The sequence below is a fragment of the Zalophus californianus genome, chromosome X, assembly GCF_009762305.2.
Source record: "Zalophus californianus isolate mZalCal1 chromosome X, mZalCal1.pri.v2, whole genome shotgun sequence".
NCBI classification, from domain to species: Eukaryota; Metazoa; Chordata; class Mammalia; order Carnivora; family Otariidae; genus Zalophus; species Zalophus californianus.
The window spans coordinates 97,684,277-97,701,895 of record NC_045612.1 but is presented as its reverse complement, the minus strand read 5'-3'; the positions used below and the strand labels follow the sequence as shown (position 1 = coordinate 97,701,895).

Below are 17,619 nucleotides of genomic sequence, written 5' to 3'. Positions count from 1 at the left end.
CTGAAATTTATTTTATATGATATTAATGTAATCATTCCTGTTTCTTATAGTTAACATTTGCATGATACATCTTTTTCCATCTTTTTTCTTTCAAACTACCAAGGTCACTAAATTTGAAGAAGTTTCTTGTGGACAGAATATTGTCGGACCATTTTTATTCATTCATACATTCATTCATTCATTCATTCATTCAGATAAACTCTACCCTGGCAACACTCTCTCAGCCTGCTACCCAACAAGAGAATTGGAGTGCTGCCTGTGTCTACCAACAGGAGCTGGAAGATCAGCTTGCCTCCTCTTTTTTTTGTCTACCCCTCTTAGCTGATCTGGGTTCGAGGCTTCTGCAGTGCCTTGTCTGGTATATATAAGAGGCAATATAGAAACCAGGAACTTGGGGCACCTGGATGGCTCAGTCAGTTAAGCATCCAACTCTTGATCTCAGCTCAGGTCTTGATCTCAGGGTCGTGAATTCAAGCCCTCCATAGAGCCTCCTTTAAAAAAAAGAAAAGAAAAAGAAACCAGGAACTCACCACCATGTTGTTCCTCAAGTTACTTTCTTCTTCCCATGCTTACAAAGTCTCCCCAGGCTTGTCTGTTATGTTACATCTGACAAGTTTTAGTTGTAAGAGGGAGAACCTAGGAGGAATGGAGCTACTTTGTCTTCATAGGTTTATTATTATTACTATTATTATTATCATTATTATTAGGTATTATTTTTATTCTTTTGGATACTCTCCAGTTTGGCCAGCAGGATCCTTTGCAAGCAATCCCTAGGTCTTTTGAATCGTCTTTATTAGTTTTTGAACATTTTGTTACTTTCTGGCACAAGATGTTCCAGTTGCACCACTTAACTGGTTTTTTTTTTAAGATTTATTTATTATTTATTTTGAGAGAGTGAGAATGAGAGAGAGAGAGAGAGTACATGAGAGGGGGGAGGGTCAGAGGGAGAAGCAGACTCCCCGCTGAGCAGGGAGCCCGATGCGGGACTCGATCCCGGGACTCCAGGATCATGACCTGAGCCGAAGGCAGTCGCTTAACCAACTGAACCACCCAGTCGCCCACCACTTAACTAGTTTTAAAGCTAGAATTAGACACTTTTCTAAGGTTTGCTTTATAGGGACAAGGTATTTAATATCTAAGAAATGGGCACTAGATGGGCTCACTATTGCTGGGATGTCCCTTTCAGGGGACAGAGCAAATAGAGTTATTAAAAATTGTTGTTTCGGGGCACCTGGGTGGCTCAGTTCATTAAGTGTCCGACTCTTGATCTCAGCTCAGGTCTTGATCTCAGGGTCATGAGTTCAAGCCCTGCATTTGGGCTCCACGCTGGGCATGGAGCCTACTTAAAAAAAAAAAAAATGTTTCGTACTGATATCTCCCTTTCAATCCTATGCCATAGGGTTCTTCTTAAATTTACCTCACACTCTCTTCCTTCTCCCACATGAGAAACCTGATTCTCAACACAACAGTGTAATTCATTTGCTCTATCATAGTCAATATTTTGGCTAATATTGTCAAAATTACTATATTCTTACAATTACAAAAAGTTTTAAGAGTTGCATTTTGAGACTTCTTAAATTCAATTGTATTTTTGAATTTGTGAAACATGTATTGTTCACAACTCAAAGCTATATAAAAAGTTCTGAAAAAAAATTCATTCCCATACCTACACCATCTACCACATTCTCCACCAACTGTGTAGGTAACGATTTTCATCTTCATTTGAAATGAAGATTTCATCTTCATTCTACTTTATACTGTGTTTGGTTTTACAAAAATGAGTGTACATGAGTAAGTGCATATATACATACCTAGTCCCCTGTCATCCTCTATCTCATGCAGAGGTCAATACCATATCATTTCTTTTGCACCTTGTTAACTTCACCTAACAATATGTATATGTCTGGAATCCCAGTAAAATAGTTAACGGACACCTTTCTCATTGATTTTTATGACTTGTTAGTACCTCAGTTTTTGCTACATTATTGTTTATATACAACTAGTCGCCAATACATGGACCTTTTCATTATTTCTAATAATTTGCCATATAAATAATGCCCCTATGCATATTGCTATACAAATAATGCCTTTACATGTATATTGTTTCATGTTTGAGGACTATATTTAAGGTGTATTTCTACAAGCAGTATTGATTGGCAAAATAGTAAATATATATACAATTTTACCATAAGTTACAAAAACCCGTTTCATAGGGGTTATAACATGCACTCCCATTCCTTTCCAAGGACAGTGTCAGCTGATATCTAGTTCAATGTACTTAAAATTATAAATGCCTGTACTGACAGAGATTTTTGTCTTTTATACATGGTAGCACTAAAGGCAAGTACTTGTTATGTAGCCAGTACATTTTGAGTAATTGATTGATTTTGTATTTATTGGTTTAAATTATTGTCAATGCATATACATTTAAACATGTAAATATTAATTATTAGAATCCATTTTTAGACAGTGGGCTCAAACAGACTCTCAATAATATCTGTTATTTGAGTAGTTTACATTAAGTTCTAAGAATGTATGAGTTGATTTTATAATATTTTTAATATAGAGAAAACTGATAATGTTGGATATGGTCTTCAAAAATGGGATTTAAATCTCATCTTAAAATGTACTTTGAGACGAACCATGAGAGACGATGGACTCTGAAAAACAAACTGAGGGTTCTAGAGGGGAGGGGGGTGGGGGGATGGGTTAGCCTGGTGACGGGTATTAAAGAGGGCACATTCTGCATGGAGCACTGGGTGTTATGCACAAACAATGAATCATGGAACACTACATCAAAAACTAATGAGGTAATGTATGGTGATTAACATAACAATAAAAAATAAAAAAATAAAGATACTGTGGTTATATTTTTAAAAAAAAATATATATATATACTTTGAAAAATAATCATCTGAGAAATTTTCCATTAGAGGAGAGTTTGATTCTATTTCAATCTCCACTGCTATTTTTCCTCTTGAATGTGACATTGAGGAATAATATCTCTTTATATTTTTATTAGGTTTGGAAAAACCTAGGCATCTCGTCATTGACCATTACTGGAATAGCTTCTTCCATGAGACTTCTGCCTTCAAGTTTAGTGGTCTGAGTCACACACAAGGTATGGATTTCTACTTTATATTCTGTCATTCTATATGCTTTTATATTTCAGAGATGATGAAATTGTATGTCTCTTATCTTAATATATATTTAATAACAATTACACAATTAAATATTTGGATATGAATTTTAATAAGTTGATAGAAAAGCATGGATAGTATAATCTTTATATATATTCATTATATCTTCACTGTTTTTCATTCCATAGCACATAAATACAACTTGTAAAATATTTTGTTTTTGAGATTTTGAATGTTCGAAAGTCCTTTTGACCACTTAATACTTAAGTGTGTGAGGGGCGCCTGGCTGGCTCAATCAGAAGAGTGTGCAACTCTTGATCTCTGGATTGTGAGTTTGAGCCCCACATTGGGTGTGGAGATTACTTAAAAGTAAAATCTTTAAAAAAAATACTTAAGTGTGTGAGTCCAAGAAGATTTTGGAAAATTAAAAATAAATAGTATGCTAAAGCTATTCATAATCATGAAAAATAATTGCATCTTCACAAAGCTAATGATTCCCTGAAAATTTATTAGAGGGTGTACATCTATTTGTACTATGTATTAATCATCCCACCTGCACATTGATGAATAGGAGAAAATCTAAGGCATAAGAAATGAAGTTGCTTAAAAATCTAAAACTCAAAAAATATTAATTTGCTTAAAATAATATTTTAATTACATTAAATTAGTCATAATAGTTATGGTTAACATGATAAAATATGAATTATCTTAACATAATACAAAAATACTAACTGGAATTGGCAACAACTACTAGCATCCCAATACAAATGGGTTCATGACTTTATTCTATTTATTGTACTATTTCTATCAGCATCCTAAATCTCATTTTTTTATTTCATTTGATACAACTCTATAGTGTAAGTGTTATTATTACTCTTGTTGAATCAAGGAGATTGCAATTCAGAAAAATTAACTTACATAAAATCAAAACAGTTGCTTAATGTCAAAGCTAAACCTCCTTGTGTATGACTTCAATGTCTTTGTTTTCAATTTCTTTGTAACACATTAAAAAGAGTGTAAACAGCAGTTCACCAAAGAGTTAAGTGCAGATAGCCAAAGAATGATTAAAATATGTTCATAGTCACTAATATTCAAAAAGATGTTGATTTAAATGATAACCATGTAAATTTTCTATTTCCTTTTTTGTCTTCATTTTTTTATCCCTTGAAACCATGGTGAAATTTGAACAAGTACTGCTTTGGGGAATATAAATCACAACATAGCTTCTGAAAAGCACTTTGTGTAATGTATATAAAGAAACAGAAATTATCACTTTTTTGACCCAGTAGTTGCAATTCTGCTGAGATCCTTTTTTTTTTAAGATTTATTTATTTATTTTATAGGCAGGCAGAGGGAGAGGGAGAGTCTTAAGCCGACTCCACGCTGAGCACAGAGCCCAACGTGAGGCTCAGGCTCATGACCCTGAGATCATGACCTGAGCCAAAACCAAGAGTCTGACCCTTAACTGACTGAGCCACCCAAGTGCCCCTCTGCTGAGATCATTTGAAGAATGAATCAAAATATTGCACTGTTTATAACAGCAAAAAGTTGTAAACCCCTTGAATGCCAAATAACAACCTTATTATATTTGTATTAAGTATTTACATGTCTGCTTATATTTTAATTTTACTTATCCATTGAGTATATGAGACACTTTCTTTCTTAAAAATTTTTTCCATTGGTTCTACACTTTCAGTCTGTCCACATTGTGAAATCCATAAAAAATTCACCTACATTTTCTTTTTCTTCTTCTTTGTAATGGGGAAGGAGTTACATGTAAATAGGCAGCTTTTTCATTTACCCCTTTAATTCATCTAGGTTTTGCTTTTTTGCTATGTAATTATGATCTAATTTGATTCCCTTCATTTAATTTGATCTTTTCATTTGATAATAATAATCATTCTGTAGCTATTTATTTTTTGCAGCCTGTATTCAGATCATATTCTGTTATGTGTCTCTGTATTTCAGGTCTTGTTCTAGTGCCATGCAGTTTAAATCCTACAATTTTATGTTTTCTTTTTTTTATGTTTTCTTATTCTATTTCTTTCTTTTTATGATCTCTTAAATAATTTATTTCTGGGGCACCTGGGTGGTTCAGTCAGTTAAGCATTCGACTCTTGGTTTCAGCTTAGGTCATGACCTCAGGGTCCTGAGATCGAGCCCTGCATCACCTCTGCGCTCAGCGTGGAGTCGGCTTCAGATCTCTCCCTCTTCCTCTGCCCCCCCCACTTGTGTGCACTCTCTCTCTCTCTCAAATAAATGAATAAATCTTTTTAAAAAATGAATTAAAAACATAGTTTATTTCCTTTTATCACCTATTTATCCTTATAGAAAAAATTTAGAATAACTTTTTGTCAAGTTTCAAAGAAGTCTCAATAAACATTTGATCACAATTACATTAAACCTATAGACAAATTTGGGGAGAACATCTTTGCAATAATCTTCTTCTCCAGGACCATTTATTTCCTTGTTATTTTCAAGCATAGTGTTCATAAGTGTCAATAAAGTTCATTTTTTGCATAGTAAAAACATAAAGCTTCCAGTACCCATACTTTTATTTAAATAATCCAAATAATGGGTGAAAGGGGCCAAAAGGTAAAAAAAAAAATACATAAATAAAAATAAAATGCCAGGGAATTACCTCCTCTAAACATGGAGTTGTGTATGGGAATTATGGAAATTGTTTCTTTTACCAAAGTCAACAGTCTTATTGTGTTAGTTTACAAACCTTTTATCTTTGTTTATTAATTTTGAACTGCTCATATATTGAAATGAATTTCCTTCTGTTTTGATTCCTAGTTCTTTATTCTTCAAGTGATTTCTGATATAGTTTCAAATTTAAATAAATGAGTAATCCAGTTAGTAATTATATGTAATGTAATTTCTATGCAACACAGACCAACACTGTATGTTCCAATTTTAAATTTTCTAATTTGAAAAAAAAAAGATTCTGAAAGTACTTTCTTAATTATAATTTATATTGTTCTAATTGTCTTCACATCACTTTCAAATTTAATCTGATGTTCTCCTGCATTCCATATTGATATCTCTAGTGTCTTCTGTGATTTGTTTTTTCAATAAACAATGCACATCCTGCCTGTGTGGTGGGTTGACAGTTCAAGATGTACTCCCTGCTGCTCTATATAATAAAATCTCCAAAGGGGATTATTTTCTCTAGAAGCTTTCTCTAGAAACTTCCTGTTTGCTCTGGTGTTCTTATGTGGTATTAGTGTCAGGGGTGTTCCTGATGATTTGGGGCACATAAACATTAAAGGTACAACCGAAATGGGTGCTCTGTTTCTTATATTGCTATGGACATTTTTAGAGACATTGGGGTTCATGGCCTTACTGTAAAAATTACCTGTAGGTATAATCTCACATGCCATGTAAAGCATTTATAACCTTAAAACTCTTTCCACCTCTGCATGGAACATTTCCTTGGTGAATACTTGAGAACTGTAAAGATTGTCTTATTCTTGACCAGCATTTACCTAAGTGTGTAGAGTGAAATGTTAATTTCAAGAGACAGAAATAGGTATGATATGAGAAAAAAAAAAGAAAAACTAAGTTCTATGATTAAATAAATTCGGGAAATGCCAACTTAAACAAAATTTCCTTTATGGCAGGGTTTCCTAGGACTTTTTTTTTTTCTAATGCTGTCTATATTTCCATATAGAGGAAATAATGTTTTTGGAATGTATATCTGGCTAAGAAACATACTTTTGTAAATATTGCTCTCAGATGAACTGAGTTAGCAGAGGTTCTAAACTCCTACCCTCCAGTCTGCTATATCCTGTGACACTGCATTCAATTCAATTCAGGGAATGGCTCAGCATTAAAGGGAGACCAACTGACAGCTGCTAAGACTAGTGTTTCTCAATGTGAATGCCGCTGCTTCATTTCATGCTTAGCTCTTCTAGGCATCCTCCCAGTCGCAACCCGACTTCAGCAACATTTTGATCTATATGTGACAAAAGGACATAGATAAAAATAATTTCTGCAAACATTCTCATATCAACTTCTTTCTGAAATTTAAGTTCCTTTGTATTTACAAATCCCTCTAATAAAATTGCATCTCTATATATGATGATATCGACCAAGACTAGAATTCTAGCCATTGACATTGTTTTTTCACATTGGAAAAGGACATTCACATCCATTTTATTCCTCTACAGAAATTTTTTTTTCCTAGAATTTTTCTTCCTTCGAATGAGTTCTATGCTATGGTGTAGATAGCTCAATATTTCATTTTGTTTTTAATAAGTTCACTATCCTTTTTGTTATTTTTTCTCAAAATTGGTGACAGGAACTAGACAGGAGGGGGGAACAAGGGGGTCTTCCTGTCAGTGAAGAATGTTAACCTGCCAGGCTTTCATTTTGAAGCTCATTCTTGTCTACACATCTAATTAGGTTGAGTAACCAAGAATGAGATAAGAGTAGAAGTGAATTGTGATCGCAGAAGACATCCTGCTACAAAGCTGATACATTTATAAGACTTGAAGTGTTCTTTTTCTCCTTCACCAGGAAGTAATCAAATGTCAGTGAAGCAAAATCAAGATTAAACCCTTGAGAAAAAAAAATCTTAGCTGTAACATTTTCCTGGGTCCTCTGACTGTGACATTTTAAAAAACAGGGCCAGCGGTGGGGAGAGGTTAGTTTTTTCTTATATCATACTGAGCTCTAGAGAATAAGTTGCTACTTCCTAGGACCCTAAGGAGAGATCCAAGCTACAGGGACCGGCATTAGACTTGTAGTCTGAGAATCTGCAGTGTTCTAGTTTTGACTGTAACCTTAGCTTGAGCTAGTTTCTGTATTCTCTAGATTCTAATCTGGCATCACAAAAAATGAAAATCGGTTTTCCTGAATAGGATATTTTTTGAAGAACAAACGCAATTGTTTATGTGAAGAAATTTCTAAACACTAAAATTACAAGATTTGGTTATTAGTATTGTTTGGGTGAAAATAGGTAAACACAAAGATGGATTCCTGGTTTCTTCAGTTTTATAAGAAACAGGACTAGTATATTGCCAATACATACGAGGAAATACATTTCTGAAAAATGCATTAAGAAATAAATAGTAAGTTTTTTTTCTTCTGAAATCCATTTGTTTTCTAGGTAAACAATTGCTAAACAAATGCTTTTAATTTTCATCAATTACTCATTGACGAAAGTCTTGTTACCTTAAGGTGAATATTAGTTTTCTAGAATACTAGTTTTTCTACAAAAGAGTTTCTTACAGAGCAGTAGATATCTATTTCTATATTTGTATCTGTATTTTTAAGATTATCCATCTTTGTTCTTCCTTTTGCTATTCCTAATCCTTTATGTGCTCTACTTTTATTCAACATTTTCATTAAAAAATATCACTGGGGAGCCTGGGTGGCTCAGTCGTTAAGTGGCTGCCTTCAGCTCAGGTCATGATCCCAGGGTCCTGGGTTCGAGCCCCATATCGGGCTCCCTGCTCCACCGGGAGTCTGCCTCTCCCTCTCTCACTCCCCCTGCTTGTGTTCCCTCTCTCACTGTGTCTCTCTCTCTGTCAAATAAATAAATAAAATCTTTTAAAAAAAACCAAATTTCAGTTATTCATATGCCACCTTCACAAATTTTGGCATGTCACCTATATAATAATTTACTTAATAGTATTTGAATGGAAAACAATGTCACTTGCCATGAGCAATAGCAATGTACTCTGTGCAAGGAACTATTTCAAACACTATACAAATATTAAAGGATTTAGTCCTCACAATAACCCTATGAGATAGATTGTATTAATACCCTTCTGTTAGATGAATATACTGAGACATGTAGGAGGTAGGTCCAAGATCACACTCACAGTATATGCTGGGGCTTGGGTTTGAATGTAGGGCTTGGGCTCTTACCCAACTACACAATACTATTCTAAGTAGAAGACTGCTGTAAAACATCTATCAATAAATAATGAAACAAAAATTTTAAATATCTGTCCAAGTTTCACTCAGAACCGTCTGAAGTATCATTATTGCTGAACAGTTTTCCTGGGAAGCAGTCTCTGAGAAGGAGTTTAGTGTGCAGGAAGTTTATTAGGGAGTGCTCTCAGGATCAACACCCCTGGGGAAGAAGAGAATTAACCAAGACTGAACAGAGGGAGAAGGTGGAGACAGAGGTGTTGGCTCATACCACGGCAAGCATTGAAACTAGGCTAGCACTTCAGATTTGCCCCAGTTTGGATTGAGGAGGCCATGATTTTATACCTCCGTCTCCTTTCCCCCACCTCACTACCTACATCAATCTATCGTTGCGTCTGCCCCAGGAAAGGAGTTTGACTTTGGTCAGGTGACTCTACAGCTGAAGGCACTCCTCCCAGAGAGCTGATATCTAGCTACCATATACTGGCCATAGTCTTGGTAGCTTGGGGCATAAAGTCATGAAGATATATTTCTCTTTTTTACTAGAAGCATTATTGTGTACTTTTCCTGATACATATCTCAGTAATTTTAAATATGGTGAGGTGGGAGTCAAGGTTCATTTTATTTCATTATGTATACCAAATTGCCCTAGCACCATTTATAGAAAAGGCCATCCTTTCCTTCATTGAACTGCGTGACACTTTTCTCTCAAATCCAGTAACAGTATGTATGTGGGTCTGCTTCTGGACTTTCTATTCAGTTCCAATTGTCTAGTCATCCATCCTTGCACCAGTACCATACTGCCTTAACTTCTGTAGCTCTATGGCAAGTCTTGATATATAGTAACATAAATCCTTCCAATTTTCCGTGCTCTTCAATATTTTCTTTGTTATTCTAAATCCTTTGTATTTTTATAAGAATTTTAGAATCAGCTAGTTAACTTCCAAACACACACATGCCCCTGTTAGGATTTGTATTTGAATTATACTGAAATTATGCATCGATTTGGGGGTAACTGGCATCTTAGAAATATTGAGTGATTGAGTCTTTTAAATCTAAGAATTTGGTTCTCCCCTCCATCTATTTATCCAAATGGCTATTTCTTCAAGATTTATTTAAAAGCCCATTTTGTCTGTACCGATTTGATCTGCCAGCATTATCATAGACTACTAGGCTGCCATGTGTACTTGGTTTCTGTCTGGGCTATCGCTACTATTCCCCTGATTTTTCTTTGAGAGCCAAAACTCCACTGTTTTAATTAAAGAGGTTTTATAATGTGCTTTAATATTTTAAATATTAATGTTAATGTTAATTAACACTAATATGTAATTAATTAATATTTAAATAGCATTGGTTTTCCTTTCCAGAGTTATACTGGCTGTTCTTCCTTGTTTAGGTATCCATATGACCTTTATAATAAACTTGATTACCTCCAGAGAAAACCTGATAGAATATTTATTGGAATTATTTTCAATTTGTCATTTAAATTTTAACTTTATACATGTAGGGAAAAATGACATTTCTGTGACTCTCAATCTTTGCATCAATGTCCATTTTGTGTATTTTCAGTAGTTCATCAACTTTGTGTCTTCAGAAATTTTTTATGTATTTTTCATATATTTTGCTTTTGTCTAATGGACAAATCATGCTCAAAACCATTTTGGATTACCTTTTAAAAATAACAAGAGTATTAACAATATATCTCATTTTTTGTGATATTAGAGCAACAGTAAATACACAATTTGTTGTCACACAATATAAGCTATTTTTCTGTTTATTTATACTTAATACTTCATTACTGATTTTAAATGTAACAGCTCACTGTTTCTTTGCTCTTATTGCTTCTTAGAAAACACAGAGGCTTTACTTAAAACAATAACAGTATTCTTTGTTCAAGAATAGAAAATCTTTAATCATTTTCATGAGAAAGATTAATATAACTAAAAATATTATTACATAATGACTGTTATATCACTTTTGTACTCTTGGTATTCCCTGACACAGTGGTAAAAGGATTAGCACACTATTCAAAACATTTTACACAATGTTAAATAATCTCTGTAAGGGCTGATTAAATTTTATCTTTAATTTAAAGAAAAGATTTAGAGCCTTAGTTTAGGTTGTTGTCATTGGACTAATCACAGTAGTAGGAAATCCTGACTTCTGGTTACATAAATATTCCTGGCAGAAAAACACATAGGGAAGAAACCTTTAACCATGTTGCTTTGCTCCAGTTAAATTTATTTTTTTTCTTTAAAACATCAGGCCTTTATTTTCTCACATAATTTCCTACAGATCAATAAAACTAACCAGATATAATTTTAGTTAGTGTCATTTTCATGTAACTTTAAAAATTTTCAGTTTTCTATTTTAGCTTTATTTAAACATAGATATATAGACAGATAGATAAATGTTAGGTACCATCCCTCTTTCTTCTTTGAGAATTAATGCCTCTCTTATCAACATGAAGCCATTCAGTTGGTCAATACAAGAAGTTCTTTGGGTTCCAGGAAGCAGAACTTGCAGATCTAATATTGCTCTTTGCACTTGGCTTTTTGTAAATTGTATTTGCATAACTGTTGCTCATTTTAAATGATACTAAGTTGTTTTTACCTCTGCCATTAGTTTGTAAAACTTTTTCATATTATCCATTGAAAACCATTTTTGATATCTCCCTGAGAGATATTTCTTCCAATCTATTATTTGTTTATTGTCTTCAAGTTATAGAATTTTTCCCATAATTTTTTTTTTGCAATTTTATGATAAAATCATCCTGTCTTTATGTCCTCTGGGTCACCTGTCTTGGTTAGAAAGATTTTCTTCTTCAAACAATGTGAAAATAGACTACTAAGCTTTTTTCAAGACTTTTAAAGTTTTGAAAAATATTTACATATGCAGTTCATCTGGGTTCATCTTTGTATTTGGTGTGCAAAATTTTCCATTTGTTTTTCATTTAGCCAGATAGCAAGTTGTGATTTTATCATTTGTGAAATAAACCAGCTCTTCCACTGAATGGAAACATCATTAATGTAATTAATATATAAATAATACATTGTTAATTATTTAATCAATACTAATTTATAATTTGATTTATATAAAAATATATTATCATTATATAATATAGTGATGCATAATTGAATATACAGTTTACCTTCAATATTATTAATATATTAATTAATTGATGGATGTGTTAATAAGATAATATCTTCATACACACATACTCTACAATTAATTTTTGGTCATTTTCTAGGTTGTTTCATTAATTAACTAGTCTATAACTAGCTAGTATCTTTTTAAAAATTGTGATTTAAAAAACTTTAATTCCAATAAGGTTAACATACAGTATTATATTAGTTTCAGGTGTGTAATATAGTGATTCAAAACTCTATACATTACTCAGTGCTCATCATGATAAGTGTACTCTTAATCCCATTCACCTATTTTACCCATCCCCCCACCCACCTCTCCTCTGGTAACTGTCAGTCTGTTCTCCATCATTAAGAGCCTGAATTTTTGTTTGTCTCTTTTTTTCTTTGTTCATTTGTTTTATTTCTTAAATTCTACATGCAAGTGAAATCATATGGTATTTGTCTTTCTCTGACTAACTTATTTCACTTAGCATAATACTCTCTCGTTCCAAGTTGCAAGAAACAAACCCTACATGAGGTATACTACAAAGGGAAGACCTACAGCTGAGAGTAGAACAGACATTAAGAAAAGCCCTTTGGCAAACTAGCCCCAACACTAAACAAAATATACCACTCCCAACTAAAAAATTACAAAACATACAAACAAGAGGAGAATAACATTTTCTCAAGAGAAAAATCAGTTATTAGGACCGAAGTGGGACATGACACAGATGCTCAAACTATCTGATAGGGCATTCAAATTACTCTCTTTAAGCTCCAAATGGAAAAGCTAGACAAAGTAACAGATTAGATTAATTTAAACAATGAGATGGAAATTATAAAAAAAGAAACCAAATGCTCAAAATGAAAACACAGAAAAAGTATAAATAATATCTTTGATGGACTTATCAATAGATTTGACACAGGCAAGGGAAAAAAATCCATGATCTTTAAATTAGGTTGGTAGAAATTGTACTGATATAAAGATAAAAAGAAAATAAGGCAGAGAAACAGAGAGCATTGAAGAGTTATAGAACAGTATCAAGCAATCTCACATATTTATAATGGCAGTTCCAGAAGGCAGAAAGATAGAAGACCACAGATGAAAAGAAGAAATATTTAAAAAGATAATAACTGAGGTGTTTTTTTTTTTTAGAAAACCTAGGCAAGTGATATTTAAACTGGAGAAAGCAAGCAACAAAAAGAAACTGTTGAAGGTAGCCAGATTTTTTTTATCTTTTTATTATTTTATTTACTTTTTTTAAGTAGGCTCCACACCCAGCATGGAGCCCAACATGGGGCTCGAACTCACAACCCCAAGATCAAGATCTGAGCTGAGATCAAGAGTCAGATGCTCAACGACTGAGTCACCCAGGCGCCCCAAGTAGCCAGGTTTTTTAAAAAGGCACATTACCTGCACAGAAATCAGTGGCATTCCTATACACCAACAACAAGACAGAAGAGAGACAAATCAAGGAGTCGATCCCATTTACAATTGCACCCAAAACCATAAGATACTTAGGAATAAATTTAACCAAAGAGGCAAGGGATCTGTAATCAGAAAACTATAAAATACTCATGAAAGAAATTGAAGAAGACACAAAGAAATGGAAAAACGTTCCATGCTCATGGATTGGAAGAACAAACATTGTGAAGATGTCAATGCTACCTAGAGCAATCTACACATTCAATGCAATCCCCATCAAAATACCAAACACTTTTTTCAAAGAAATGGAACAAGTAATCCTAAAATTTGTATAGAACCAGAAGAGACCCCAAATAGCCAGAGGAATCTTGAAAAAGAAAAGCAAAGCTGGCAGCATCACAATTCCGGACTTCCAGCTCTATTACAAAGCTGTCATCATCAAGACAGTATGGTACTGGCACAAAAACAGACACATAGATCAATGGAACAGAATCAAGAGCCCAGAAATGGACCCTCAACTCTATGGTCAACTCATCTTTGACAAAGCAGGAAAGAATGTCCAATGGCAAAAAGACACTCTCTTCAACAAATGGTGTTGGGAAAATTGGACAGCCACATGCAGAAGAATGAAACTGGACCATTTCCTTACACCACACACAAAAATAGACTCCAAATGGTTGAAAGACCTAAACGTGAGACAGGAGTCCATCCAAAATCCTAAAGGAGAACACAGGTAGCAACCTGTTCGACCTCAGCTGCAGCAACTTCTTCCTAGAAACATTGCCAAAGGCAAGGGAAGCCAGGGCAAAAATGAACTATTGGGATTTCATCAAGATAAAAAGCTTTTGCACAGCAAAAGAAACAGTCCACAAAACCAAAAGACAACCGACAGAATGGGAGAAAATATTTGCCAATGACATATCAGATAAAGGGCTAGTATCCAAAATCTATAAAGAACTTATCAAACTCAACACCCAAAGAACAAATGATCCAATCAAGAAATGGGCAGAAGACATGAACAGACATTTTTCCAAAGAAGACATCCAAATGGCTAACAGACACATGAAAAGGTGCTCCACATCGCTCGGCATTAGGGAAATCCAAATCAAAACTTCAGTGAGATACCACCTCACACCAGTCAGAATGGCTAAAATTAACAAGTCAGGAAATGACAGATGTTGGCGGGGATGCGGAGAAAGGGGACCCCTCCTACACTGTTGGTGGGAATGCAAGCTGGTGCAACCACTCTGGAAAACAGTATGGAGGTTCCTCAAACAGTTGAAAATAGAGTTACCATATGATCCAGCAATTGCACTACTGGGTATTTACCCCAAAGATACAAATGTAGGGATCCGAAGGGGTACGTGCACCCCGATGTTTATAGCAGCAATGTCCACAATAGCCAAACTGTGGAAAGAGCCAAGATGTCCATTGACAGATGAATGGATAAAGAAGAGGTGGTATATATATACAATGGAATATTATGCAGCCATCAAAAGGAATGAGATCTTGCCATTTGCAACGACGTGGATGGAACTGGAGGGTGTTATGCTGAGTGAAATAAGTCATTCAGAGAAAGACATGTATCATATGACCTCACTGATATGAGGAATTCTTAATCTCAGGAAACAAACTGAGGGTTGCTGGAGTGGTGGGGGGTGGGAGGGATTGGGTGGCTGGGTGATAGACTTTTGGGAGGGTATGTGCTATGGTGAGCACTGTGAATTGTACAAGACTGATGAATCACGGATCTGTACTTCTGAAACAAATAATGCAATATATGTTAAGAAAAAAAAAGAAGAAGATAGCAGGAGGGGAAGAATGAAGGGGAGTAAGTCGGAGGGGGAGATGAACCATTAGAGACGATGGACTCTGAAAAACAAGCTGAGGGTTCTAGAGGGGAGGGGGGTGGGGGGATGGGTTAGCCTGGTGATGGGTATTAAAGAGGGCACATTCTGCGTGGAGCACTGGGTGTTATGCACAAACAATGAATCATGGAACACTACATCAAAAACTAATGATGTATGGTGATTAACATAACAATAAAAATTATTAAAAAAAACAGTAAGCACTCCAAAAAAAAAAAAAAAAAACATTCAAGCTAGGTGGTAATAGAGTGACATTGGTGGTGATGCAAGGAAAAAGTGCTGTCAATCCATAATGCTGTACCCCAAAAATACTCTTTACAATGTAGAATTAAAGACTTCTTCAAGTCAGTATCCAAAACCCAATTGCATTTCTGTATACTAGCAATAGACAATTCAAGTGTGAGGTTAAAAATGTCATTTACGACAACAACAAAAACCCCTGCAATTCATAGGTAAACATCTAACAATATATGTACAGTATCTTTATACCAAATAGTAGATAACACTGATGGAAGAAATCCAGTAGACCTAAATACATAGAGATGTATCACGCTCATTGACTAAAAGCCCAATATTGTTAACATGTCAATGCTCTCCAATTTGATATATAGATCCAGTGCATTTCCAATCTATTTCTCATGAGAACTATTTTTGCAGATATTGATAAGCTGATTCTAAAATATATATGAAAAGACAAAAGAAGTAGAATTTCCAAAAAAAATAATAAGGAAGAATGAAATTGGAAGGCTTACACTAACAGATTTTAAGATGTACAGGCACACCTTGGAGATATTGCAGGTTTGGTTCCAAACCCCTGCAGTAAAGCGAATATTGCAGTAAAATGAATCCAATGAATTTTTTGGTTTCCTAGTGCATATAGAGGTTATGTTTATACTATGCTGTAGTCTACTAAGTGTACAATAGCATTATCTCTAAAAAAAACAATGTGCATATCGTAATTAAAAATACTTTTATCACTAAAAAATGCTAACCATCATTTGAACTTTCAGTGAGTCAGAATCACTAATCAAAGATCACCTTAACAAATATAATAAGACTGAAAAAGTTTCAAATGTACGATTACCAAAATGTGACACAAAGACGCAATGTGAGCAAATGCTGTTGGAAGAATGGTGCTGAGGGACTTGTTTGATGCAGGGTTGCCACAAACCTTCAACTTGTAAAAAAAAAAAAAAAGCATTATCTGAGAAGCTTAATAAAGCAAAGCATGATAAAATGAGGTATGCCTGTACCTAAAATCTACATTATTTTATATTGACTAAACAAACATATAGCCAATTTGTCCTGACCAAAGATGGGCATGAAGATCAAATGAACAGGAGAGAAAAACCCAGATTCAGACCCACACAAATATAGTCAACTGAATGTTTTGGGGTCTGAAGAAATACTAAACACATAATTGGTACAAGCAAGGTCCACTGATAGGTGGTCAAATTCTATGGTGAAAGTTCAAAGAGAAGGAATATTTGTATAATCTCAAAGTATTTCTACAAGATGTATATTAAATACTAAGAGAAAATATTGACTTACATTGAAGAACCTGGCAGATACAACCTCAACCAAATAATAAAGGTTAACATGACCAATAATAAACTAAATCAGTATTATGTATCCCCTGATAATTGAACACAGAGAAGAAGAAATCATCTCTCTGGTATTATTCCCCAAAATATATATCCTCAATCTTATGAGAAAACATCAGACAAATTCATACTGAAGGGCATTCTATAAAATAACTTACCAGTACACTTTGAAAGTATCATAAAAGATCATAAAAGACAAGGAAGGGCTGAGTCACAGATTGAAGGATATTCAAGGGACATGCCATCTAAATGCCATGCAGAATCTTGGCTTGGATCATGTGATATAAAATAACATTAGTAGAACAGTTAATAATATCTGAATGAAGTATATAGGCTAGTTAATCATATTGTACCAATGTTACCGTCTTAGTTTTGATAATTCCACATTTTCAAATAAATGGTTATTTTTAAAATCTGTTAGAAAATATCTCTGGAATTATTCCAAACAGCAGCTATTTTTTAATTTTATGATTAAAAATCCATAGCATGTTTTATAATTTCTGTAAGACTATGTGAGTCTTTCTTTGTGTAAGGTAAATTTAGAATGGTAATGTGATGATAAATTGAG

General features: G+C 34.1%; 1 protein-coding gene across 1 annotated transcript in view; it reads left to right on the top strand.

Moving 5' to 3' along the window:
* Positions 1-17,619, top strand: part of CFAP47 (cilia and flagella associated protein 47) — a 525,897-nt gene that overhangs the window by 423,791 nt on the left and 84,487 nt on the right. The window contains exon 58 of the mRNA XM_027608633.2: positions 3,022-3,120. Coding sequence (XP_027464434.2) covers positions 3,022-3,120 — 99 coding nt within the window. The remainder of the gene's footprint in view (positions 1-3,021; positions 3,121-17,619) is intronic.